Here is a 26,372-nt window from a genome sequence, read left to right as displayed (position 1 = left end):
GCCAAGCCAAGTTTTGGATTTTTTTTTTTTTTTTTGAGAGAAAAAATGTCACTCTGTTGCCCAGGCTAGAATGCTGTAGCACCAGCCTAGCTCGAAACAACCTCAAACCCACAGGCTCAAGCAATACTCCTGCCTCAGCCTTCTGAGTAGCTAGGACTACAGACACACACCACCATGCCCTGTTAGATTTTTCTATTTTTAGTAGACAGGGTGTTTTGCTCTTGCTCAGACAGCTCTCAAATTTGAGCTCAAGGAATCCTCCCACCTCAGCCTCCCGAGTGCCAAGATAGGTGTGAGGCACTGCACTCATTACCTAATTTTTTTTCTGATAGGGTCTTATTCTGTCGTCCAGGCTGGAGTGCAGTGGTATCATCACTGTAACCTTGAACTCCCAGGCTCAAAAGATCCTCCCACCTCAGTCTCCCCAGCACCTGGGACTACAGATGTGAGCCACCATGCCCAACTAATTTTTCTGTTTTCAGTAGAATCTTGCTATGTTGCCCAGGCTGGATCCTGCTGCTTCAGCCTACCAAAGTGTTAGGATTACAGGCATAAGCCACTGCACCAGCCCTCCAACCTCGCTTAGCTTCTCCTCCTAGTGTTTACCTATCACCCCAGACCCATCACACATTGGTTAATTCACAGCCAGTCATAAGCTGGGTGAGAACAAGGCCTTGCCTTGTTTACCTACCGTTACATCTTGGATGCTTACAAGCTGTATAGAAGATAAGTCTCTCAAACTTTACTTTTCTCACAGGCCCAACTGAGATGGAGACTGACCTGCTGGGACGTGCAGTAATGGCTCAGTTACACCCTCTACTGGACTTACCAAAGTACTTAGAAGTGGTGCCATCCTCTGCGTGAACTATGACCAGCCCCGGGCGTAGAACCTGCAGAGTGGGCACATGGGCAGCCAGGATACCAAAGGCTCCGGTCAGCGTGGGCACGTCCACCTGCCGGACGTTGGCACCATTGAAGAATACCTGGAGACAAGAGGACGAGGAATCCTGTTGCTGCAGGCCAACCCCACCGCCACAGAGACTCAATTTTCAGTACTTCAGTGAAATGGGTCAGAGCAGGACCTCGCGCAGATGATGATGAGGGCTAAGAGAGGCATCGAGCCAGCCCAATGCTGGGGGCTGATGCTTCAGTTTTGGAGCTGGGACAGCTGCGCCTTATTTTGCTCGTCTACAAAATGGGAATGCTAGGGAGACATCGGAAGAGCACACGCCCGGGAGGCGCTTACTTCGAAGGCTTGGCCGGAGGGGCACATGAGGCCCTCTGTGTACAGGTTCCGGGGAATGGGGGGAGGAGACTTGGGCTTCTCACCAAGCTAGAAAGAGAGCTGGGGAACCAGGGCAGGGAGCCAAGATTCCACGGGCTGAGAGGGTCTCGCCTGCTAGACCGTACGAGGAGTAGGCGCGCGGAGCCTAGGGATGGCGACCCGTAGTGTCCGAACCTGCGTAGGGGAGGCGAAGATAAAGGACATCTGGCCCGGACCGGCGGCGGGGGCTGGGGCGGCGGCGGCCTCGGCGTAAGCACGAGCCTGGCGCACGAGGCGGCCCAGGACCGGCCTACGGAGCAAAACGGAGAGCAACATGGCAACGGCAGGAGGCGAGCGGACTGCAGACCCCGGCAGGACGCGGGCAAACCGTAGGGCAAGGAGGACAACTCTCAGGGACGTTTGGGAGGAGAAGTCTCGGCGAGGGCGCACGCGCAAACTACGATCCCCCGGCGGGTAGCACGAGACGTCAACGCTAACGCACCGCCGGGGCGCTAGGCATTCTGGGGGTTGTAGTTTCCTTCCGGGAAAGGACCCGGGGTCAGGCTGGAGCGGTGAGACGGTTCTGCTGGGGGAAGGTGGGGCGGAGGGGAGGACCAGCAGCGTAGCGAAGCTGAAACGCTTGCACTCCAGTGTAGTTCGCGACTTTGGGGGCGCCCTTTGGATGCCAGGCGCTAGAGAGTCATCAGGGACATATCTAGGTTCCTGCTCTGGATTTGGAGAGGGGAGCTTTAAGCCAACATGTCACATAATGAGCAGATCGTGTAGCGTATTAGGTGGTGACAAATGCCAAAAAAAAAAAAGTGAGACCAGTAAGAGGGGATGGGGCAGGTGCGCTGAGAAACGGCGTTCTAGGCGGAACAGCCCTAGCAGAGAGAGGCGCAGGACGGCATGGGAGGGCTCCACGATGCCGGCAGAGGGCGCCCGGAGCCCGAAGATGTGCTCACCGCCCCCAGCCGGCCCTTGGCTGGCCCTCGCCTCCGCGCTCCTCTGACGCAGGACCGCGGGCGCTGGCTGTGCAGTGCTCCGCTGACGTCAGCCGCAACTTGCGCAGCCTCGCTCGCGGCCATGACGTCACCACCCCACCCCCGCGCTCACGCATGTTCACGGCCCCAGCCGGCCCGCCAGCGTCGCCCCCGCACACACACTCTGGGTTCCGGGGAGAAGGAGGAGTCCTTGCTGGCGGGGATGGGGCGCGCTCTGAGAAGGACCTTGAGAGACAGTGCAAAGGGCTGGAGCCCAGGTGTGCAGGGTGCAGGGGAGAGTCGCGGTCACAGCTGGCCGGGGACTGGGGCTGATGGCCAGTGAGACCCTATGGGGGTGAGTCTGACACCTCCCAGGGCTCTCACACTGGAGGCTGCACCTTGCTTCCTGCCTGGGTCCAGGTTTGCACACTGGCCAGCGTTCTGCCCCTAGGCTCTGTGCACCTGAGGATGGAGGCTGGGGCTTGGATCCTTCCTAGGCCTGCGCTGCGAAGGGCACTGGGGGTCGGGGAGTGAGTCATTCTGGCTTTGGGGGTTAATGGTCGTGTCAAAGAAACCCTGCTCACTTTTTTTAGGAGTGTCCTGTACAGCACCCCCAACCTCTGACCCCACATTTGGCTGCCACTCTAGGAAGCTGGGAGGCCCAGTGGGCACCTCAAACCTATCTACTGGACAGCTCTCCAATCCCCATTCTGGGATGAAGGCTGAGGGTTATTCTGGAATTCCACCTGTTCTGGCCAGTTAATGCTGTATGGCCACTGTGGCCACCATCTTCTTCCTGGATAGCCCTGGCCTCCTCCGTGTCTCACCACAGGTATCTTCTACACAGCCAGAGAGTCTCCTTTTAGAAAACTGGACCCGACCATGTTGTTCCCACAAGATGGTGTCCTGCTCCTTCCTACATGGGGATGCTCTGCAAACACCATTTTATTTCAGGCCTCTGTCCGTGGGGTTCCCACTGGTTCAGAGCCAGCTTCCCTAGGGCTACCACCGCTTGCCCAGGCCTTGTACTGTGCCAGGCATGGGACAAGAGCAAGTAAAATATTCCAGGAGAGAAAGTCAGGTAGGGGATGAGAAATGGGGGGTGGGAGGTGTGACATTTGTACCCAAAAGGAGGCGGAGAGGCATGCTGAGACTTTGATGCTTAGTAAAAAGTTGAAGGAGGTGGTGGTATGGTGTCTTTAGGTTGAATGGACAGGGAGCCATCCATGCTAGGCACCTTCCAAAGCACAGGCCCTGAGGTTGCCTGTGCGTGCCACACTTTCTGGATGAGAAAGAGATGCCGTTGCAGGGTGTTGAAAACTGGACCAAATAGGGCTGGAATGTGTAAGAGGAAGTCAAGGTTGACTCCTGGTATACTCTCAACGTCATCTCACCAGGAGCAGGCATCTGTGGGCTCGTTTAGGCCCGTGTGGCACTCAGTACGGCTTTGAGTATCTGCTGTCCTTTGCTCATTTCCTGTCCCTCAACAGGAGGAGAGGAGGCAAGCGAGACGTGACGGGGCACTACAGCAGGGGGACACACATCGGGGTGCGTGTCCAGGTCCCCTGGCCTGAGGGCAAAAGCCTTCCCTCTGAATCTTCCTCCATACCCTCATGGGGAAAGCAAGAAGGGCAGTCCATGCACCCTGAGAAATCTTTAAGGTGCATTTCAAAATCTGAGGAGAGAGGCAGGCAGTAATCATGCGTCCCAAGGAACTCCCCGCCTTAACAGCTGGTTCTTGGTGACCTGGGTTAGGTGAGTCGTGCCGAGGGGCTGGGGGCGGGGACTCGGCCGCAGAGGGAGGGGGCCGGCTCCGTGTGCCGAGCAGAGAGCCCGGGAGCTCAGGCTCCGCCCCCCGCCCCTGCCGGAAGGGAAGGGGAGGCTGTGGCCAGCGCCGAAAGAGCCAGACCCAACGACTACCGCGGCGGGGGCGGGTGGCCAGGGATCAGTCGGCACCGGGCGCACCGAACGGGCGCGCCTCCAACACGGTCACGTGCGTCGGCCACTCCTCTAGCGCCGGCCTCCCCCGCGCGCCGCTTTCTCCATTCATAAATTCTCCGCCTGCTCCGCGGCCACCCGGTGCCGGAGCCAGCCGGGAACGTCGCGCAATCGCTCGCCCGCCCGCTGCCCATGGGCCGCGCGTCCCGGCGCTGAGGTAGGCGCTGTGGGCCCGGGGCTGCACCGGGGCGGGTAGGGTGCGGGCCGGGGCCGCGCAGCCGGGTATCGCGGCCAGCCCCGGGACCCGCCCTAGCTCCGGACCACCAGCTCTTCTCCACTCGGCTGCGCAGTCGGCCGGAGCGGAGGAGCCAGAGCAGGCAGAGGGGCCCAAATGCTGGGCCCCCAGCCCGACCTCCTTAAGTGGAAACCCCGCCCACGCTTTTTTCAGGCCTCAGTTTCCCCTGTAACATCGGGCAAAGGCGATGGCGTCTTGGCCTCCCGGCTTAGTCCGGGGTTGAGTTGAGCTTAATGTTGGATTTTCTCTCTCCTCTCCCTTGTCATCCCCGTTCTGGGGCTGACTGGGGGTCTCGGGGCTGCCGCCTGGGAACCACCTCCCTCGGCTCCCGCACCAGCTTTCCCCCAAGAGTCACCTCTTTTCCCCCTCAGCCTCCTGCCATTTTTCCCAGTCTCCTACTAAGGTCCTGTGCCTCCGCCCCACACCCTCCAGCCTGAACTCATTTCCCGACCTACATATGTGCTCTCTTCCCCCAGTATAAGGAAGCCCCAGCTAGTCTCTGACCTGGAGCCCTGAGGACAACTGGCCTGGGTTAAGACCCTCCCCTTCTCTGGGCCTCGGATTACCCGCTCTCCAGTGGCAGTGAAAGCCCTAAGGGACTGGAGAGGTTGGCGCCTGTGGACTCTTCCTCTGGGAAAGGGCCTCCCGCAAGCCCAGTGCCATGCCAGCTCAGGGCTGCTGGACCTCGAGATGCTGGGTCCTTCCCACCCGGCTGCGCTGGGTGTTGGGGGTGGGACAGGTGCCATTTCTAGGCACCTATTCCCGAGTGCTGAGCCCCCTTCCCTGGCCTCAGTTTCCCACACACACAAGGCAGACGCAGAGGCCGGCCAGAGCCTGGGTGAGGCTTCCGGACGCCCTGGGCTGGGCACAGCAGGGAGGGCAGCAGCGGCCATCTTGCCACCAAGGGCCGCTCTGCGCCGCCCCCACAGGAGGCCTCCCTCTTGCGCCCCCTTCTCTCCCTGCTCCCTGGCAACCCGCCCTCCCCCCCTCCAGCTCGGTCGCCATGGGAACCAGATTCTTCAGGGCTGGGAACAGATGCGCCTTCTTTGTCCTTTTCACTCCTACTGTCGTTTGCTGGAGAGGGACCTGTATCTCCCAGAGCCTGGATGGGGTTACTGCCCTCAGCCCCTCCATCGCTGCCCCGTGGGTGAACAGCCCAGAGGGCTCTCTCCTCACCCCATCTATGACTGGGGCCCTGCCAGGAGCTAACAAGTCTTTTGGGGCTGGGGCAGCCCCAAAAGTCTGATGGGGTGGGTGAGGCACCTGGGGTCTGGCCTGAAGGAGCTGCATGGCCTCAGTTTCCCCATCCCTCCAAAGGGTGCTTTCCTTTTCTTGGGCAGAGCTTCTAGCCTGGTGCTACCTGCTGGGCCGGCCCCACCGGCTGCGACAGGCATGCATACATAAGTGCCACCTCCTCCAGATCTAGAGAGAAGGCCCCCAGCCCTAACTGGCCAGGGGCTGATTTGAGTGGGGTGGAGGCTGCTCTGGGGCTCTCCCCACCTCTACAGTTGTTGCAGTATGGGCTCCTGCTCCTCTGTAGGGAGTGGGCTCATTTGCAGTGGCTCCTGTGGGAAGGAGCTGGTAGAGCTGCAGCTAAGCAGATCCTGTCCCTCTAGGCCCCTCCTTCCCACCTCAGATGCAGCCCACAGCCACCATGGCCACAGCCGCTGCCACCACTGCCACAATGGCTCTGACAACATCCTGGGACAACACCACTGGCCACCCCACGGTGGGTGCAAGGGCAGGATGAGGGGGGTGTATGGGATGTCAGAGTCCAGGCCAGCAGAGACCTTACCCACCGATTGTGGCCCACAGGCTGAGCCTGACCCTATCCTGGACAACTACGTTCTGCTGGTGGTAGTGATGTCACTGTTTGTGGGTGGCACACTGGTGGTGCTGTCCGGGGTCCTGCTCCTCTGCAAACGCTGCTGGGAGGTACACCAGCGCTTCAACAGGTGTGAACCCCAACACAGAGCCAGGCAGGTGCACGGGAGGGGGGTTCATATGGGTGCCACTGGATGCAGTCTATCAAAGCAGGGATCTCTGAGGATGGGTTCAAGCAGGCCCCTGGAGCTGGCTGATTGCTCTGTCCCATCTGCCTCTCCTACTGTCCTCTCAGAGCTGTGGAGGAAGCTGAGAAGACCACCACCACTTACCTGGACAATGGCACCCACCCAGCCCAAGGTGAGGCACCTGGTCCAGCCTGCCACCCCGCTGGTCCATCTGCCCCTCGGCCACCTGCTGGCCCCTTCGGGCTGCCTGACTGTCTGTGTCTGTCTGTCTCCCCCACCAGACTGGGCGCAGCTCGATTCCGACTCATCTCTGTTTCCTTAACGCACAGGCGCGTGCTGAGCGAGTGAGTGTGTGAGCGGATGAGCGAGTGCCCGCCCTGCCGCCCGGTCCGCCCTGCGGTCAGTTGGGCACCCCCTTCCCTGTCCCACCTGCCTAGCAGCCTGCCTGGACCAGGCATGGCCCACCCGGGGCCCACCCTTTCCTGCCTCTCCACGCAGACCCTGACTTCAGGGGGGAGGACCCAGAGGGCCTGGACACAGAGACGGAGCGCTTCTTGTCTGCCAGCGCCACTGGCCGCAGGGTCTCCTTCAACGAGGCGGCCCTATTTGAACAGAGCCGCAAGACACAGGACAAGGGCCGTCGGTGAGGGGTGTGGCAGAGGCCTGGGGTCCACGGGAGGGCATTGGCCTGTTTCATTGACTAATTTCCCATGGTGGATGGAGCCCAGGGCAGAGTGGGTAGTAGATTGGGGGCATTCAGCAAGTTAGAGGGTGGAGCAAGGGGCACGCTGACCAGTCGGGCTCCTTGCAGGTATACCCTGACAGAGGGGGACTTCCATCACCTGAAAAATGCCCGCCTCACCCACTTGCACTTGCCACCCCTGAAGATTGTCACCATCCATGAGTGCGACTCAGGTGAGGCCAGCTCGACTGCTACTCCCCACCCAGCTGACACCCCCAAGGCCAGCCTTGCCATCTTCCAGGTGAGCAAGAAGGATAGCCAGCAGGGCCTCAGGGCGGGAGGTGATCTCAGGCCTTTCTAGACCTCCACTGGGGATTGGGGCCCTCCTTGTATAATGGACTGGGGTGGCTGGGGTGGGAGGCCAAGCTCAGCATACTCCTTACCCACCCGTGCTCTTTGACCTATTGCTGCTTCCTCCCCCACTGGCTCTGTCCCACAGCCCCCGGGGAAGGCCCTCACTGGCCGCTCTGTGGGCCCCAGCTCCGCCCTGCCAGGTGACCCTTACAACTCAGCTGCAGGCACCACCGACTTCGCAGAGATCAGCCCCTCAGCATCTAGTGACTCCGGGGAAGGCACCTCGGTGAGGGGCTCATGTGTGTCCCCGAGGGTGTTGGGTCAATGGCAGGATGCTTCCTCTCCTTGCCTGCACTCAATTGGCCTCATATCTGCCCCAGCCATCCTTGCCTGCCTGGTCTCCACACAGAGGAGGAAGAGAGAGCAGGCATATGCTTATACACGTGTGGGGTGCCCCAGGATCCCACTTCTTTTCAGATGCCAGCCCTGACCCCACCTAAGCCATGAGAGGAGAGTGCCTGGCCACTCACCTTGGGAAATCTCTCTGTCCCCAAACCCCACCAGGCTGAACACCCAGGAGAGCCTCTCAGAGTCGGGGTCTGGGGGAACCCACCCACCCCACCAGATTGCCCACTCCTGCCACCTTTGCCCTTCTCTGTCCAGGTGGTGGGTGGGAGGCCTTGGGTCTCAGCCAGGGTCTTTGTGCCTGAAAGTGGTCCCTGTTCCCTCCCAGTTGGATGCAGCTACCAGGAGCACCAAGGCTGGTGGCCCAGGGGCTGCTTCAGGGCCCAGGGAGGTGAGCCCAGGCTCTGGGGCAGGTACTGTATTACAGTTCTTCACCCGCCTGCGCCGCCACGCCAGCCTAGATGGGGCCAGCCCCTATTTCAAGGTCAAGAGATGGAAGCTGGAGCCCAACCAGCGGGCGGCCAGTCTGGATACCAGAGGTGAGCAATGGCCCCTGCCAGGTGCTTCCCTGGGGTGGGGCCTATGCTGGGGGACCTGTCAGTGTGCATCTTGTCCAAGGTACTGCAGCAGGTCAGGATGGCCCAGGGGCAGCCTGAGGCCCCCATGCCAGAGGGTGTTCCATGGGTCCCCAATGCCTTGCCGCTGTGTTCAGGGCATCTACAACAGGGTAGTAAAGAAGGAAATATGTTTGAGGCCACCAGGTCACTTTGGAGTTCAGAGGCCAGGCCAACTGGCCAGTTTCCCCTCCAGGTTCAGGGCCCTGGCCCCTTCGGACAGGCACTACTCAGTCTGACCCATCAGGATGTGAGTATAAGAAAGAGTCTCTGGGCCTCAACCTGGTTTCCCTCCGTTGGCTAGCAGGAGTCTCACTAACTGTTGGGTGATCCTGGCCCAGTCCTTTCTCCATCCTGGGCTTCAGAATTCCCTGACAATAAAGCAGTTGGACTAGGTCAGCCATGGATCAGTGTAGGGTTTCTATAAGGCCCCAGATGGTACTGTTTGGTTTTGTGGTCAGACAGGCTCTGTCTGTGTCAAATATTCAGTGCTGCTGCTGGAGGGAGGAAGCAGCTGTAGATACTATGTGATGAATGAGTGTGGCTGGCCATGTGCCAGTCACTTTCTTTACAAAAACAAGTGGTTATGGGGTATAGTGTGGAAATCACTGGAGCAAATGACAACAGCCCTTCAATTCTGCAGACCCTCAGTTGTGTGTGGTCCTATCCAGTGTTCCTTATCCTAGGCCCAAGGTGGGAGTATATGCATGTGTAGTGGGAGGCAGCCCCTGCCTAGAAAGCATGGGAATAGCCATCCCTGCTGATAGAGCTCTGCAGGGCAGGAGCAGCTCTGAGAGCTTGGGGCTAGGTCAGGCTGCTGAAGCACTGGCTACATCATCATCAGTGAGGCTGCAAAAGGGGTCAAGTAGTAGGGGAAGGTGTGGTCTGGCTGAGATAGGCTGTATCCTGAGTGATGGTGAGATCCCTTACTGGGGCCTGGTGGGGGTAGACTCCAGTCAGTGCAGGAGGAACTAAGTTCTTCCAGTTCCCAATGTGGCTCCTGGCCAAGAGAGGGAAAGGTCTGTTTCAGCTGAGAGGGTGTGCAAATTTTCAGATGGATGGGTCCAGGTTTCCTGATAGTGACTATAGTCAGATGTAGTTGCAGTAGCAACCAGAATCTGTGGATAACTGCTCTCCTTACCCCAGGCCTGCTGAAGCTTCTCTAGAAGGCTTAGTCAAGAGAGGGTCTTGGCCCCTGCCAGAGGGCCTTGAGTCAAGGTGGAACAACTTCTCAGTACTTCCTAGGCTAAGGTGGAGCTGGTAGGAGAGAATATTCTCTTTTCCTCACTTCACTGGTCCTTATCAGCCAGTCTGACTTGCCCATGCCTTCCAGCTTCTATACTTTTAGCTTGGCTGTGCCAGTCACCAGATGTCCAGTGAAAGTCCTCTCAATGGGCTATATATTTGGCCAGGGATGTCCTGGACCACTACCATCACCTGAGACTCTTCTCTCAGGACTACCCTAGCTTTCCCAGACACTTTGGTCCCAGCCAATCTCTTCTTGGTGCCCACTCCCCTGTGTGTGTGGTGGGACACACAGGCTGACAAGCCTTCCCCTGTATAGGTTCCCCCAAGCGGCATCACTTCCAGCGGCAGCGGGCAGCCAGTGAGAGCATGGAGCAGGAGGGGGACACCCCCCACACGGACTTCATCCAGTACATTGCCCGTGCAGGCGACGCAGTGGCCTTCCCGCCCCCCCGCCCCTTTCTGGCCAGCCCCACCAGCCCGCCCCCCTCTCTCGGCAGGTATTTTTCAGTAGATAGAGGTGCTAGGGGTGGACCTGTGGGCCCCTGCTCCGCTCCGCCCCACCCTAGGCGACCTAGGGAGCACTCTCCCAACCCTGTGGATACGAATTCACTTCCCTCCAGCAGCAAGGCCCCTCCCAGAGGCTGACTCACTGGGGCCATCTCTGCAGCATGGACCAGAGGAGGGAAACAGGGAGAGATTGGGTAAGGGTAGGAGGGTGGTGGGGGGCCCCAGATGATGGCTCCAAGTTCCCCAATACAAGATACCACCTGCCCAGGCAGTGCCCTCAGAGATACATACCCAGCCTGGTACTGCCACTTCCTGATAGAGTCCAAAGCTTTAAGGGCTTTTCCCACCTATCTCTGCTCCTGAGGCCTGGGCAGTCCCTTCTCAGACACTGTTAGGATCAATTTTGCCAGCTGTATCTGCTCTCACAATCTCCAGGGCCCACATGAGTGGGATGAGGGATGAGACCCCAAGAACAAAGTAGGGTTCCTTGGGCAGCTCCTGGTCTCGGGAAACAGTCCTTGCTTTTGTGTGTCATCCTTGAATCCCTTTTCCATGATGGGTAGGTGAAGAGTCCTACCTGCCCTGGAGTAGGGGCTGAGCTAGACTCAACCTGGTCTGCTTATCCTGTACTGCTCCTATCTCCATTAAGAGGCTGGGGAGGGCTCGGCGCCTGTGGCTCAAGCGGCTAAGGCGCCAGCCACATACACCTAAGGTGGCGGGTTCCAATCCCCAGCCCGGCCCGCCAAACAACAATGACGGCTGCTACCAAAAAATGGCCAGGCGTTGTGGCGGGCGCCTGTGGTCCCAGCTACTTGGGAGGCTGAGGCAGGAGACTCGCTTGAGCCCAGGAGTTGGAGGTTGCTGTGAGCGTGATGCCATGGCACTCTACCCAGGGGGATAGCTTGAGGCTCCGTCTCAAAAAAAAAAAAAAAAAATGAGGCTGGGGAGAAGGTGACCTCCCTCAGCCCTGGGAGTGTTACCTCTCCCCCAGGGCGCTGTTTCCCTGAGGGTTGGGGATCTGCAGTTTTAGCGGGTACCTGGATTAGACATTAAGAGACACTCTAGTTAAAATGCAGGTGACGCCGCCCAGGGTTACCAAAAAGCATCCCGGTGTAAAACGGGCAGCATTCATCTCATGGGCTCAGATGAGGCCCAAGGGTTCCACCTGCGCTCACCCTCCCTAACCCAGAGCCGGGGGTGGTCAGCCGAGAAGGGAGCACGGAGCTCAGCAGGGCTCTGATGGCCATGGCCTGGCTTGCAGGCTAAAGGCGGCTGAGGCGGTGGGAGGAGTGAGCCCCGAATCCTCCCCAGAGCGCAGTGGCGGTGCGGGGCCACAGCATCAGCAGCCGCAGCAAGGACAACAGGAACCCGACACCGAGCGGGACGCGGGTCCCGACCAGGCCCAGACCAGCTACCGCGACCTGTGGAGCCTGCGTGCCTCGCTTGAGCTGCACGCGGCTGCCTCTGACCATAGCAGCAGCGGCAACGACCGCGACTCGGTGCGCAGCGGTGACAGCTCGGGCTCGGGGGGCGCGCCACCCGCGTTTCCACCGCCCTCGCCGCCCGCACCACGGCCCAAGGATGGCGAGGCGCGCCGACTGCTGCAGATGGACAGCGGCTACGCCAGTATCGAGGGCCGTGGTGGGGGAGACGATGCTGAGGCGCTCGCTGTGCCTGTAAGGCCCCGTAGTCCGCGTGCCTGGCCCCGTCGCCCACGCCGAGACTACAGCATTGATGAGAAGACTGATGCACTCTTCCATGAGTTCCTGCGCCACGACCCTCACTTCGACGACGCGCCACTTGCCACCGCGCGTCACCGCGCACGCGCACACCCGCACGCGCGCAAGCAGTGGCAGCGCGGACGGCAGCACAGCGATCCTGGCGCACGTGCCGCCCCGACCACAGTCTCGGCTCCAGGCGCGGCCCGCCTACCGCGTGCGCCCTTGCGCCGTGGCGACAGCGTGGATGGTCCACCCGAGGGCCGTGTGCTTGCCGGCGACGACTCCGCTATCTCTGTCATTGAGGAGGAGCCCGGTGGTGGGGGCTGCTCGGGCTCCGGCCTGTGCGTCGAGCCTTCTGGGGCGCTGCTGGACAAGTTGTCGGCCGGCTTCGAAGAGAGACTCTTTCCGCTTCGCCTCGCTGAACCCGTTGCCGTGGCTGCCGCGCTGGTCGCCGCCGCCCCTACGTCCCCAGACCACAGCCCAGTCTAAGCCCCGCGCCCGGAGCTCACCTCTTGGCAGCTTCTCTGACGCTGCGCGGGGACTCAGTGGCGGGAAACACGTGAAGGCGCGGTGTCCTGGCGCTCACGCACTTGGTTACGTACTCTCTAGTGCATCTCCAGAGCGCACGCACACAGCCCCCTGTGAGCGCCTCGTCGGTTTCCCAAGGTATCCTGAGGCGCTGGCGCTCCAGAGCCCTGGCTGGGAAGGAGAGAGAAACAGGTCCTCGCCCGGAAGCTCCTCAGGACAGCGCCCTACTGCCCTCATGGCGTCCCTTAGGCGGAGGCATTCGCTTCTCAGGCGCGTGCACAGGGCAGGCTATCGCGAGGCACTTGAGCGTGTCCCCACGGCAGGAGTGCTGGGCCGCCCCGGGTCGGGAGGTTGGCTTGAGGCTCCCGAAGCCGTTTACCTCACCACGGCCTGTGCCTGCGGCAGCCCGCACCCCTTCCTAGCAATAACCGCGCCCGCCGCTGACTAGGCCTGGACGCACCTCCCGCCGTCCCAGTCGCACCCCTGCCGTCCCGCATGTGCTTGACGCCTCTCCACCTCACGGTCAAAGGAGTCACCAGAACTCCTTGGTATTTGAAACATGAACAAAACTCACACGGCCAAGGCGTCAAGTTTCCCAAGCTTTATTTATTGCCAAAAAAGGGGCTCACCCTCGCCTGCGTCGCCGTCCCACCCTGGACGCTTCGTGCCCAGTGTGTACCATCTAATAATGGAATTTCCTGTTGTTTTTGTTTTCTGATTAATTATAAATATTTACTGTATACCCTTGTTTACTTCAGGTTTCAACTGGGGATCCAAGATCTCTGTGGCCTTGGGGGAGAAAGGGCCTGGAGTCCCACTATCAGGCCCTGGCTGCTTGGAGACCACGGAAGGCCTCAAGGGATGTGCACACCTGCTTTACCTGTCCTAGCATGGAGGCCCATCAGGAGGGAGGCATGAGACGCAGCTGCCTCATGCCTCCAGCCTGAGTCCACTATCCACCACCAGCAAGACCCGCACATCCTCCATAGAAGGCCCTAGGCCAGCCCATGCATAGGAGACTGGGGTCCCCGACCTGACTGCCCCTCCTGCCACCCAGCAATTCCCAAATACCCCTCACAACCACAGCTCAAATCCACCTGTTTTATTTTTTCTTAAAAAAAAAAAAAAAAAAAGGAACCAACCAAACAACAAAAACAAGGTAGCCATTTGGCTCCGTCTGGGCGGTTCTGCATGCATGGTGGTAGTAGGTCTCCATATCGGCTTCTCTGGCCATGGTCACTAGGTGTGGAGCCCTAGCATAGCAGTGAGACAGACCAGAAGGGGCAGCAGAGAGCCAGTAGTCTAAACGTAAAGTGCTTTGCGTAGGCTGGGCCTCTCCTCCCTGCCTGGGAAGGGTGCACAAGATTGCAAAGTCCACCGTTGAGCCTGCTGTCGACCAGTGCTGTGTGCAGGTGGCTGAGGGGAGGGCTGGCCCAGTTCCTGCTGTCCCCACCTGGCCCTCCAGGATGTTCCTGACTCCTGAGGGCCTGTCAACACAGAGGCTTGGTGACCTTCTGGGTGGGCAGCAGGCCGAAGTCAGCAGGAAGACTGAGGTGGGCCAGGCCCTGGCACCTGTGGGGGCTCCTGTAGACAGGCTGCAGGTGAGGGAGGAGGAAGGGTGGGTCACTCCGGGCACTTGGACCACTGCATCCCTGAAAGGTAGGCCTTGCCGATAGGCCGGCTGGGCCCTTACTGGAGGGAGGCACCAGTGTAAACCACCCCTTGAGCCACTCCCAAAGAAACTAAGTGCAGCTTCTTGCAGCAGGGCCAGGGTACCTCCCTCAAGTGACTTTCTACCCAGCCTGGCTGGTTCTGATGCTGGCAGATAGGTGCTATGGGCAGCCATATGACTCAGTGACCCTGGGGGAAGGGATGTGGCCAGGTAGGGCCTACTGGCTGAAGCACTCACCCCACCCACATCCTCAGCAGGTGACAGGGTCTCCCAACATCCCTGGTGCCTACCTACTCCCCACGCTAGGGTGGGACAGGCCACAGCAGAAGGAAGTGCTTGGGTAGAACCTGAGCAGCATCCAGGGTGACTCAGCCTCAGCCTCAGCCAGGCCCTTGCAGACGGCCTGGAGCTCTCAGCAACCAGGCCCTGCTTCCCTGGGCTTTCCCCACTACCCACCTAGGCAGATGCCTCAAAGCCTCTGGGCCAAATCTAGTATATAACTCTTTCCCAGGAGCAGCCTGAGGTGTAGACAGGTGATGGCTGGGCCCAGCACAGGAGCTGGTACAGCTGGGTGGGGTCCTCTGAGCTGTACCCACTCCTGTGAGGCAGCCTGTCATGGCTCTGAGCCAACAGGGAGCCCATGTCCTGTGGAAAGTGACCCCCTCCACCTCACTCCAGACACTGCCTAACATGGGCTGCCATGAGCAAAGTCCTACCACAGGGCTACACAGTCCTCTTTCACCAACATGCTGGCCCCAGACCAGGCACTATGAACAGGGGAACTGGATGTGACCCCAGGACAGCTCAGCAACCCAAGAACTACAGGGTGACAATGCTCCCATCAGTGGCCACCTTGAGTGAGTGGTCACTGCCTGTGGCTCAGCTGAGTATTGGCAGTGCCCACAGCTGGCTTATGGCATTCAGGTGGTATCTCCACAGCCCTTGTTATGTCCCACCTGCAAGCAGCCACCCTCACTGTTGTTTGCAAGCTGACAGCCGGCGGATCTTGCTGCTGGTGGAGTAGGCCCTGCGGGCAGGGTTGGGGGCCCCAGCCCGGCACTCCACCTTGGGTTTGGTGTTCAGCTGTGCTGACTCCGTGCCGTTCATGCACACAGCCTTGGGCAGGCCCTGGTTCTGTCCATTCTGACTGGCCTCTTCTTCCGGGACCTGTCCTAGAAGTAAAACAGCAAGTATGGCCTGAGCCATGGACCAGCACCTCTCAGAGATGCCTGGGCCAGGTCTGCCCCACCCCTGTACAGGCCCAATCCTCTCCTGCCTGAACTGCCACCTCTCAGCAGCTCTGGGACAACCTAGGGGCTGTGCCTCCACAAGTAGCCTGAGCAGGAGTGACCTCCCAGACAGGGAAAGAGAGAGCTGGCCAGGGCGAGCCCCCGGCCCACGCTCACCTGCCTGTCCTGGTGGGCTGGGGACCTGTACCCCCTGTGCGTCCTGGCACACGGACACGGGTCTAGGGGCAGAGGAATCTTCAGCACACTCAATGGTGAAGACATAGTAGGGCCAGGTTCTGGCTGGTATATAAGATGCCAGCACAGGGCCACAGGGGGATAAGGAGGAGCTCAGCCTGCCAGCTGCCCAATAAGCTGCAGACCTGCACCCTGTCCAGGTGGACATGTCCTCACAAGGAGCTTGGAGCAAGCAGGTAACAGCCTACTTCCTCTGCCCCTGTAGAAGCTGATTGTGGTCAGTCAAGGGGGGGAACAAATGCCAATTCTGTATCAACCTCCCTTACCCACCCCACAGAACCAACCCCCCGGCAGAAATCAATGGAAAACTGCCCACAGCTCTCCAGCCCAACTCAGAGTCCATTCCCCCCAAATGGGCCAATGTCTAACTCAGTGGTTTCTACAACACACATTCCGTGTGCACAGGAAGTCTCTGGCTGTAAACACTTCAGTAAGAAGGCACCAACTTCACTCTCAGGTCTGGACTCACAGCTGCTCAGTCTCCACTGAAGCAATTTGTTGGGGCCCCATGGCCTGATTTGATGGTGCTGCCCCAATGGATAAGGGACCCAGGGGGCCCTCACACCAGCTGGCAGAGCCCTTGGGACTTGCCTACACATGAGGGTGCTGCCCCCTCTTCCCACCCCAGACCTCTGCCTGAGGTAATCTGAGACCCTGCCCTATACCAGTGACTAACCCCTAAGCACCACCATAGCCAAGGTCACCTCCAGAGGAGCTATCTAGCTTCTGACACAAAGGGACCTTACCAGCTTAAGAGATTTGGCTCAGGCAACTCCCAAAGCCTGTGCAGGACAGCAAGACAGTGGGACAGAGGACTGTCCACCTAAGTGCATCTTAGGCTTCAAGCTGGGCCAGGACCTCCTTCATACCCTCCCTGCTGGCCTTCCGTTCCTGCCGGCCATGGTCTAGGGTGGGGTCAGTGGGGTCACATAAAAGGCAACCCAGCCTTTGCCTCTTCCGAAGGATAGTTCAGGGCTCTCTTAGGCCCTAAGCCCTTTAGTGGTACTCTTGGCTCAGGGGTCCTGGGCTGCAAGGCTATGGGGTCTATGTACAGCAAAGGCTCTCAGGGCGTGACAGGCTGGTCTTGCCCTCCCTCCCGCTGCTTGTCGAGGTCTTGCCAGTCCACCCTGTTACAGGGCCCCCAGTGCTCTGAGAGGAAAAAAGCTTCAGACCCGTGGCCAAACAGCAGCGAGGGCTATAGTAGGATGTCAGACAACAGGCACTGATCCAGCCTCATGGGTCTCAAGGTGGACAGGCCCAGGGAAGGGTACCACCATGCACATCTCATGTCCCAGAACACCTGGGGCTGCACATCCCACAGGAGGCCCCGCAGGGACAGAGGACCAGGTGCTGCTGGGCTGCTGGACAGCGTCCTACAGGATGGGCTGGCTGCACACATGGTGGGGGAGCCAGGCTCCCAAGGGCCTCTGCTGTCCTGGGACTCTCCCCAGTCTCCCACCCCTACCCACCTGCCCTGCACACTGGCCTCTGCAGTAAAATAGAAGCAACTCCCAACCAGTGGCCTTGTCTGGGGCCCTTGAGCAGGGGACCAGGCCGGAGCAAGCATCCACCTGCACACACACAGCCAGGCAAAGTTTTATGACAGAACCTGCAAGAACCGACCTGGGACAGGACAAACAAAACCAGGAGCTGAGGGGAGGGGCTGAGCTGCCTGAGGAAGGAAGGGATGGGCAGTGGGGTGGGCGCCACTACACTAAGGCCTGGCGCTCCTCCTCAGGCACTGCGGCGGCGACGGCCGCCTGGGCTTCCTCTCCAGAAAGGTCTGAGCACTGGCTCCTCTGGGTGCCCGGCTCCTCTCTAAGCCCTGCCTCAGACGCCTCCTCGCCACCTGGGGAAGCAAGGCGGGGGCAGTTAGGGCCACAGGCAGCATCAAGAGAGGGAGGGCCACTGGACCCTCTCTCAGGTTGCCATCTGGAGGGTCACCCCTGTACCCCAATTCTTACGGCCCAGGAAAAAACAGTAAGAAGCCCCTGTCTTCCTCCCCATCCCAGACACTCTTTCTCTTGATGAAACCCAGGCAGGGAAAGGTGGTGAGAGGTGCTGGTTGGGGTGCCCCGGGGCTGGATGCCTGAGGACCCCTCACTTGGGTAGCCTAAACTCAGCAGAGACTTTGGGGAGTGGGATCTGTTATCAAGAGCAGATCTGCCGCCTGCCCACAGGCAAGTGCTCTGGTCTGGTAGGACATCAGGGCTGAGTGAATATGGTGGGGTAGGCAGGGGCTCTGTGCAGCCCACAGCTGTGGCAGCCCTTGCCAACTCACCGGGCACTGTAAAATCCTGAGTATAAATGATGTCATCCTCAATGTCAAAGAGGTCCTCATCCTCGTCCTCGGCACTACCATGCAGGTCTTCTAGGTATGGCACCACCGTCATGCTACGCCACCGGTCCTTGGTGTCTGGGCTGGGCGGGATGGGCACTGGCGCCTCAGCTGGTGGGTGCTTCTTCCGAAACCAGCTACAAAAACCCAAAAGTGGTGATGCCCATCAGAACAGGCATGGGAAGCTGTCTATGTTGACCTTGGTAGGTAGGGCCCAGCTTCTGAGTGACCATGGGCCCTGCCATGTGCACAGGACCTGATGACCATACCACACAGTTGTGGCTATGCTTTGAAGGCCTGTATATTCCATAAATGATTCTCCCATTCCCATCCCAGTCTGCCACAATTCTCCCCAGAACCGGCAGGTCACCAGGATGGTGGGCCAGAGGCCCCACCACTCAGCTCACCCATGCAGAGGCCACTGGCTGTGATGGCAGTAGGCCATGAAGGCAGCCCCTTCCTGGAGAGTACCCTTCAAGTTGCCCAGGTCTGTACTGCCCTGACATATCAGCTGTCAGAAAGGGCTGAGACCCAGGGGGGCTCAGCTGTATGGTAGCCCCCTGCTGCTTTCTCCAACAGCTTTGACATAGCCAGCATGATCCTTGGGCCTATTCAGCCTGGCCCACTGCCTCGCCAGGAGTCAGTGAGGGCAAGGAGGAGCTTCGGTGGCTACAACCCAGCCCAGAGAGCTGCCAGGGGATGGCCACCCTGCTTACTGTGCTTCCTGGGCCCCTTTGCTATGATGGCTGCCTTGGATCAGGTAGCCCAGATGCAAGATCAATGGTGCCCTGGGCCCCTGGGCTGGGGTAGGGAGGCAGCACCCTGGGCACACAGTGTTGCCAGGAGGGCCTAGGAGGAAGGGAAGTAGTGAGGCCCATACAAGAGGCTAGCCACCTCTCCTTGGTGTATCCCTACACCCTGGGCTCAGGTCAAAAGGGTACTGTCCACAGACCCCATTCTGCCCCTATAGAACCATAGCCATGCACCTGGTCAGAGACCAGAGAGGAACTGGGGATGGCATATTTTGGTCCACTGCGCCCACCTGGCATCTCCATTAGACCCCTGTTCTGGCATCTACTCAACCCAGACATCTACCTGGCTGGCCTCACGGGGCCCCAGAGTCAGAGGAACAAGAGAGGCAAGGCCCCTGCTGTCATGTGCCCATAGGGTCAGACTGCTCACCTGTGCTGCCGGATCTGCCGTATGGAGAACCTCTTCGTGGGCTCATACTCAAGCATGCCTGGGAAGAAGTCAGCAGGACCTAGTTAGTGCTGACACACAGCCCCCAAGGCCCTATTACCAACTACTCCCATCTGCCTACCTGCCCATGAGGCCCCCCTCCCCTCCCCTGCCCAAGATGACAAGTGGATACCCAGGTATGTGTCAACCTGCCAAGCCTGCACGTGTCCCACATTCTAGATGGCCACATATGGAGCTCAACAGGCTGCATATGTGCCTCAGCTACTTCCAGGCAAGGGCAGGAACGGACACCAGGGACAGCCCAAGCAGGCACAGATGAGGAGTGAAGAGCAGCTGCAAACAGAGGGCAGGCGGCTAGTGCCACCTGCTGCCCACCAAAGAAACAGCAGGCAGAGGTCTGGCAGACCTTGTCCAGCTCCCCTGAGGGTGTGGGCTTCAAATAAGGTGAACAAAGGACCCAAAAGCAGGCAGAGGAGTGCAAAGGAATGAACAAACTAGGCCTTCCTGGGTTAGAAGGGCTGGCCACCCTCCATGCCCCACTGGGGTCTAGACCCTCACCTTTCAGCAGGTCAGAGAGTGGGGGACCACAGTCGCCTGGGATGGCATAGCTCCCCTTCCCGATGTTCTCAAACAGTTTGTAGATGTTGTCGCCTTCGAATGGATACAGGCCCGTGGTGATGTTGTAGCTTCGTTTCCAGGGGAAGGAGAAGAGGTGTGTCAGGGGTTGTGGCACCCTTGAAGCCCTGGCTTGGGCCTCAGGGATGGAGCCCCGGACACATGGCCATCAGAGAAAAACTCTGTGTGGGCTCCCACAGAGTTACTTCATGCTAGTAGGGGCAGGAACTCACCCCAAGGAGAGAATGGGAGGTGGGGGGGTGGTGTGGCCTGAATTCACCCAGTAAAAGAGGCTCTGAGGCTGTCTTTGCTACTCTGTAGATGTCCCAACACCTGAGTTACAATGCCCTTTAAAAGGGTAAATTAAAGGGTAAATCATTTGGCACGTGACTTATTTCCTATCCTATGGCTGCCTCGAGGAAGAGCTGGGCAAAGGGAGGTTCTGGACTCCTGGCCAAACCCTGCGCCCGATGGGACTTGCATGGCCTAGACTAGAGAAACAGATCATGAATGCTGTGCATGCTAATGCACACTGGGTTTTGGCTGAGGTCCAGGGCACTTACAGTGTGACCCCTGCCGACCAGATGTCCACCTTGAAGCCTGAGAAGGTGTCTAGACCGTTGGCAATCTCAGGTGGCTGAAATGCTGGGGAGCCCTGGCTGGTCCGGCAAGTGTCATCCACAGCAAATGGGTGCAGAGCCTGCACAGTACCATGCAGCAGTCACAGGATGCCCAGGACCACCACCCCCTACCCTTGTGGGCAGTAGCACCTACCTCAGCCACACCCAGGTCAGATATCTTGAGAGTGCCACTGGTGGTAAGCAGCAGGTTGCCTGGCTTAATGTCCTTGTGCACAATACCCTGGCTATGCAGGTACTCCAGGCCATCAATGAGCTGGCAGAAGTACCTGTGGGGATGTGGACATGACCTCGGGCCCACACCCTTTAGCTGCTGGTCTGACCCTGGGTTGCCCTAAACCTCACAGAGTTCCCTCCTAAGGACTCCTGAGGCTAACAACTTCTATAATTCAAATAAACAAGAAAGGTCCACCTAGGCCCCACAGGGTCAAGGTCGCTCAAGGACTCCTGGCTCACCTGCTGCTCTTGCTTCCCCCTTCTACCCACAGGCTAACTGCACCCCAAATTGTTGCTAGACCACAGAGGCCCTTCTTGCCCCCACAGCCTTGCAGCAATGAAGGGTCAGGCTCTGCTGCCACCAGACCAGGGCTGCCCATGGGAGGTCCATCAGGCCAAGGAGCTATCAGGGCTTACTGGGGAGGAGTCTTTGTCTCAAGCAATAGGGGCCACAGCAAGTGGCTCTGGAGCAGCTTAGCAATGTACACTGCAAACTAGGGCCCACAAACTCTCTGTCAAAACACTTGCGCTTTCATCTGAACATAGGCCACCCCAGAACTTACCCATGGGCCTGGCACACAGGGAAGCGCTTCTCGGGCACACTGTCCAGCATCTCCTGCATGCCGCACACGCAGTACTCCATCACCATATACGTGAGGTGCTAAGGAAACCACCCACCTGCCTGCAGGCCTTTTATGGGGAGCCTGGCTTGCAGTGGCTAAGTTGGTGAAAAAAGGCCAAGAACACCAGGGAGGAGGGCTTGGGATAGCATGGGCTACACAATGAGGCTGCCCAGGTCCATCATGCCTATGACATGGGCATATATATACCCAAAAACCCCAGCGCTAATGCCAGGGACACAGCTTTCCAGCTGCACAACTGCTGTAATCACCCATTTCTTTTCTTTCTTTTTTTTTTTTTTAGAGACAGAGTTTTACTTTACTGCCCTCAGTAGAGTGCCATGGCATTACAGCTCACACCAACCTCCAACTCCTGGGCTTAGGTGATTCTCTTCCCTCAGCCTTCCAAGTAGCTGGAACTATAGGCACCCACCACAACACCCAGCTATTTTTTGTTGCAGTTTGGCAGGGGCTGGGTTTGAACCCGCCACCCTCAATGTATGGGGCCAATGCTCTACCCACTGACCCACAGACGCCACCCACTACCCATTTCTTTTCTTTTCTTTTTTTTTTTTTTTTTGGAGACAGTCTCACTTAGTAGAGTGCCATGCCATCTGAGTTCACAGCAACTTCAAACTCTGGGGCTCAAGTGATTCTCTTACTTCAGCCTCTCAGATAGCTGGGATTACAGGTGTCTGCTACAGTGCTCCGCTATTTTTTAGAGATGGGGTCTTGCTCTTGCTCAGGTTGGTCTCGAACTCGTGAGCTTAGGCAATCCACCTACCTTGGCCTCCCAAGTGCTGGGATTACAGGCATGAGCCACTGCGCCCAGAGTAATCACCCATTTTGGAGGAACTGAGGGGATGGCCGCTGCCCCTGTGTTCCACAGAGGCCCTGAAGCCAGGGCCACTCAGCAGACACAGGAAGGATATATTTTCTGCTTCTCCTCGTTGTACAACACATCTACCAGTTGAATAACATTTTTGTGCCGTAGCCTCCTCAGTAGTTGAATTTCCCTGGAAAAGAGAGGACAGTGGTGTCAGTAGAACCCCCATGTCAGTGACAATGGCCCCAAGGCCTGGCCTCCACACCAGGACTGCCCCCAGGACACAGGACTCCCCATCTACCCAGCACCTCTGCTCCCTCCACTGGGAAAGAAGCAATCAGTTTACAGTTCCTAGGCCAAGGCCAGTGTATTAGTAGGCATGAGGAGAACTAGGAAGGGTTGCAACAGAGTGGACAGCTCTGCCAGGCAAGCAGCATCTTCCTTCTGCCTGTGGCCCAGGAGGGCTTTGGAGAGAAACAATCTAGATACTCTTCTTGTTTTTTTTTTTTTTTTTTTTTTTTTGAGACAGAGTCTCAGAGTCTCACAGTCTCACTATGTCACCCTCAGTAGAGTGCCATGCCATCCCAGCTCACAGCAACCTCAAACTCTTGGGCTTAAGTGATTCTTTTGCCTCAGCCTCCCAAGTAGCTAAGACTACAGGCACCCACCACAATGCCCAGCTATTTTTTGTTACAGCTGTCGTTGTTTAGCTGACCTGGGCTGGGTTCAAACCCGCCAGCCTCGGTATATGTGGCTGATGCCTTAACCACTGTGCTATGGGCACTGAGCCCTCTTCATGGTCTTTAGTTGACAAACAGTTTCTTTCTTTTTTTTTTTTTTTTTTTTGAGATAGAGTCTCACTTTGTTGCCCTCAGTAGAGTGCCCTAGTGCCACAATTCACAGCAACCTCAAACTCTTGGCTTAAGCGATTTTTTTGCCTCAGCCTCCCAAGTAGGTGGGACTACAGGTGCCCGCCACAACACTCAGACATTTTTTTGCTGTTGTTGCTTGCAGGCCCAGGTCGGGTTTGAACCCACCAACCCTGGAGCACATGGCTGGCACCTTGACCACTGAGCTACTGGTGCTACCCAAAGAACAGTTTCTTTGTGACGATGAGACTACTGCAATGACAGTGCAAGTAGAGTGCCTACTGTGTGTGTACAGGAGCTAGGGCTAGGTGGGGACCCTAGATGGGTCCCCCACACAGCTCAGCCAGGCTGTACAAGCCCCGCCTATACATCTTCCCAGGATCCCTCCTGCCTGACTCCTCTATAGGCCATGCTCCCAGGAGCACCTAGGAGAGCTGCAGAGCTGGAGAGACAACCTCTGGGAAAGGATATGGGAGAAAGAAAAAGCACCTGCCACCTGTAACAAGGGTCAGTGTCCAAGACCCAGCAGGCCACACAGTACTGCCCACTTTGTGGCCAGCTGCGCTGACAAAAGATACTTCCTTTCTTTAAACAAAATGACCAGCAGCAGGTGAACACAGAAAACATCCAGCTATTCCTCCAAAGGTTAAACACAAATGTTTCTGGTAGGCATCCAGCAATTCTACTCTCAGGCACACAAGCAAGAGAATCAAAGTATGATCATACACAAACCTGTATATGGATGTTTACAGAGGCACCAGTTACAACAGTCAAAGGTGGAAACAACCGAAGTGTCCATGGACAGATGAACATACACTATGTCCACACACTGGACTATCACTCAGCCATGAAAAGAAATGAGGCTCTGTCATAGGCCACAATACGAAAGGACCTTGAAGACATTATGCTCAGCTAGAGAACTCAGACACAGAAGGACACACAGTATGTGACTCCATTTACGTGAAATGTCCAGAATAGGCAGATCCACTGAAACAGGGCATGGATTCATAGTTGTCAGAGGCTGGAGAATAACTATTGACGTGGACAGGGCTTCCCTTTGGGGTGATGGAATGTTTTGGAATTAGATAAAGGTGGTGGTTAAGTAACAGTATGAATGTGCTACTGAACTGTGGGCTGTAAACGGGTGAGTTGTATTAGTAGGCATCTCAATAGAGATTTTTTTTTTTTTTTTAAGAGACAGGATCTTGCTCTGTCACCCAGGATAGAATGCAGTAGCATCATGATAGTTCACTGCAACCTTGAACTCCTGGGCTCAAGTGATCCCTCCCACTTTAGCTTCCTGAGTAGCTGAAACTACAGGCACAGGATATTGCACCCAGCTAATTTTTTGTAGAGACAGGGTCTTGCTAAGTTGCCCAGGCTAGTCTTGAACTTCTGGCTTTAAGCAATGCTCTCAAATTGGCCTCCCAAATTGCTGGGATTACAGGTGTGAGCCACTGTGCCCTGCTGATTTTTTAAAAAATCTTCAACAGAAAAAAGGGTGAGCGAGTAAGGGAGGGTCACTCAGCCTGTCTCAGCCCCACTCTGAAGCCCAGGCTCTAGGAGAAGACTGCCTCTTCTCCTAGAAGGATGGTGCCTCTGACCACTGCCCCCAGCATGTACATCCTACATCCCAACACAGCTCAAACGCTCAGTGCAACCTCAGAAGGAAGAGTAGAGAGGTGAGTGATAGAAAGGAACCAAGAGGTGCCAGTGAGAAGCACCAGTGAGAGGCACTTTGGATCCTGGCTGTGTTCTGTGCCCGCCTCCCACTAGGTACACCTAGGCTGCTGGGAATAGCCTTGCACTTCCACTGTCTCTGGCTGTACAGTGGTACCAATTCCCAGCAGGGCTGGCTGGAGCATATCACAGCATAGCAGGCACCTAGGCCACAAGGGCTTGAGGGCCAGGCTGGGTATGTCATGGCTCCCCGCGGTCTAGGGCTCCCTCCTGGTGCAAAGGCTGCTTGAGAGACCATAGGGTGGGCTGGCTGGCTCCACTGGCTCAGCCCTAGTCTACCCTCTACCCTCCAGGGCTTCCTGTGACCCAAAGAGTCACCAAGGAGGATCTTGAGCACATCCACTACAGCTTTGAGCCCCGGCGGGCAGAATGTGCTTCAGCCTTCACTTCACAGAGTAGATAGCAATAGATGCTATGCCTTCAGACTGGACAGACCTTAAGCCTGGGCCATAGCTACCTGATCTCAGAGGCTCCTGTGGCCACCACCTCAGGGACACCCGGGCCACAGGAGGCAGACACATGAGGCTATTAGAGTCTGACCATCTACATCACAAAGATGCATCTGGTTCTGCAGCATGAGCCTACAGTTGGGCAGCAGGGATGACCCCTGCCCTTCATCTCTCATATCCCCAGCTCTCCAACATTCCCCTCCTCAGTAAGGACTCTCGAGGTCCAACCCTGCCTGTCTCCCAAGAACCTCTGCTAAAGACAGCCAACCCACACCCATCTCCAGAGTCATGAACCACCCTAGCCACATGGCGGAACAAGTGAGGCCAACCCAGAGCTCCCTACCTGTAGCCTCCTCAGACACTGGGAGGGAGAAAAACTGACCTCAACTCCCTCAGGGTGCACAGGAGGCTATACCTCCACCCTGGAACCTCCCTGAGCTGGCCTTGGGCCCCAGGGCTCGGCAAGTATCACCTGCCAGCACTGTATCTATTCTACCAAGACACAAAAAAGAACCCCTGCTTGTGCCTTCACTGTTCACGCTGGAGCCACGCTCAGGGCCACATGGCCAGAGTCCCCTGAGTGCAGAGCCTCCCCTTAGAGGGTCTACCATGCAGATTCCCAGGCCTTGCATTAAAACAGCCCCTGAAGAGGGGGCCCTGGGAAATGCCATTTGATGTGCTCCTCAGATACACCCAAAGGAACAGGAAGCAGGCCTATGGGCTACAAAACCCACAACCACCCCCTGTTCAGGTCCTAGGAGGCTGCACAAACTTAAATCCTTATGCTGGTGGGTGGGAGGTAAGTGAGGGACCACAAATTACTTATCAAGTACAATGTATACCATTCAGGTAATGGGGACACTAAAAGTTACCTATGTAACAAAAAACCACTTGTACCCCTAAATCTAATAAAATAAAAACCCAAAAATTTGGACAGCGCCTGTGGCTCAGTGAGTAAGGCGCCAGCCCCATATACTGAGGGTGGCAGGCTTGAACCTGCAAGGACAAAAATAGCTGGGCATTGTGGCAGGCGCCTGTAGTCCCAGCTACTCGGGAGGCTGAGGCAAGAGAACTGCCTAAGTCCAAGAGGTGGAGGTTGCTGTGAGCTGTGAGCCATGGCGCTCTACCGAGGGCAACAAACTGAGACACTATCT

The 26,372-nt window shown here is 57.6% G+C and overlaps 4 protein-coding genes across 6 annotated transcripts in view; 2 read left to right on the top strand and 2 right to left on the bottom strand.

Moving 5' to 3' along the window:
- The window catches only part of ATP5F1D (ATP synthase F1 subunit delta), a 3,230-nt gene extending 1,515 nt beyond the window's left edge, over positions 1-1,715 (bottom strand). The window contains exons 1-2 of the mRNA XM_003788691.3: positions 1,460-1,715; positions 830-983 (exon numbers count right to left, since the gene is read on the bottom strand). Coding sequence (XP_003788739.1) covers positions 830-983; positions 1,460-1,600 — 295 coding nt within the window. The 5' untranslated portion in view covers positions 1,601-1,715. The remainder of the gene's footprint in view (positions 1-829; positions 984-1,459) is intronic.
- Positions 1,716-4,141: 2,426 nt separating this feature from the next.
- On the top strand, positions 4,142-10,946 carry LOC100966350 (voltage-dependent calcium channel beta subunit-associated regulatory protein). The gene is made up of 9 exons (XM_023512524.1): positions 4,142-4,402; positions 6,097-6,209; positions 6,296-6,435; positions 6,600-6,664; positions 6,991-7,135; positions 7,304-7,475; positions 7,674-7,814; positions 8,262-8,472; positions 10,112-10,946. Exons 2-9 carry the CDS (start codon positions 6,117-6,119, stop codon positions 10,438-10,440), a joined length of 1,296 nt encoding a protein of 431 aa, XP_023368292.1. The 5' UTR covers positions 4,142-4,402; positions 6,097-6,116; the 3' UTR covers positions 10,441-10,946.
- LOC105886878 (voltage-dependent calcium channel beta subunit-associated regulatory protein-like) lies at positions 10,459-13,030 on the top strand. The gene is made up of 2 exons (XM_023512525.1): positions 10,459-10,496; positions 11,564-13,030. The coding sequence occupies exon 2, from the start codon at positions 11,910-11,912 to the stop codon at positions 12,510-12,512; it is 603 nt and encodes a 200-aa protein (XP_023368293.1). The 5' UTR covers positions 10,459-10,496; positions 11,564-11,909; the 3' UTR covers positions 12,513-13,030.
- Positions 13,031-13,137: 107 nt separating this feature from the next.
- The window catches only part of STK11 (serine/threonine kinase 11), a 29,724-nt gene continuing 16,489 nt past the window's right edge, over positions 13,138-26,372 (bottom strand). Inside the window, exons 2-10 of one of the 3 annotated variants that reach the window (XM_023512523.1) lie at positions 22,267-22,350; positions 21,278-21,367; positions 20,635-20,767; positions 20,424-20,560; positions 19,804-19,931; positions 19,228-19,285; positions 17,989-18,182; positions 15,180-15,390; positions 13,138-14,146 (exon numbers count right to left, since the gene is read on the bottom strand). In XM_023512523.1, coding sequence (XP_023368291.1) covers positions 13,654-14,146; positions 15,180-15,390; positions 17,989-18,182; positions 19,228-19,285; positions 19,804-19,931; positions 20,424-20,560; positions 20,635-20,767; positions 21,278-21,367; positions 22,267-22,350 — 1,528 coding nt within the window. In that variant the 3' untranslated portion in view covers positions 13,138-13,653. Of the gene's footprint in view, positions 14,147-15,179; positions 17,557-17,988; positions 18,183-19,227; positions 19,286-19,803; positions 19,932-20,423; positions 20,561-20,634; positions 20,768-21,277; positions 21,368-22,266; positions 22,351-26,372 lie in introns of those variants that run through there. The other 2 variants (XM_003788690.3, XM_012804513.2) reach the window with 2 other exon arrangements.

Source organism: Otolemur garnettii, unplaced genomic scaffold, assembly GCF_000181295.1.
Source record: "Otolemur garnettii isolate 467f Iridium unplaced genomic scaffold, OtoGar3 scaffold00029, whole genome shotgun sequence".
Taxonomy (NCBI): domain Eukaryota; kingdom Metazoa; phylum Chordata; class Mammalia; order Primates; family Galagidae; genus Otolemur; species Otolemur garnettii.
The sequence above is the reverse complement of the archived record's forward strand: the minus strand, read 5'-3'. Positions and strand labels throughout refer to the sequence as shown.

Excerpts from the sequence above, each read along its gene's own strand:
- LOC100966350 (XM_023512524.1), top strand. The coding sequence starts at position 6,117 with ATGCAGCCCACAGCCACCATGGCCACAGCCGCTGCCACCACTGCCACA. Across the intron at positions 6,665-6,990 it reads TGGCACCCACCCAGCCCAAG|ACCCTGACTTCAGGGGGGAG; the intron begins GTGAGGCACCTG and ends CTCTCCACGCAG. Across the intron at positions 7,136-7,303 it reads ACACAGGACAAGGGCCGTCG|GTATACCCTGACAGAGGGGG; the intron begins GTGAGGGGTGTG and ends GGCTCCTTGCAG.
- LOC105886878 (XM_023512525.1), top strand. The coding sequence starts at position 11,910 with ATGGACAGCGGCTACGCCAGTATCGAGGGCCGTGGTGGGGGAGACGAT.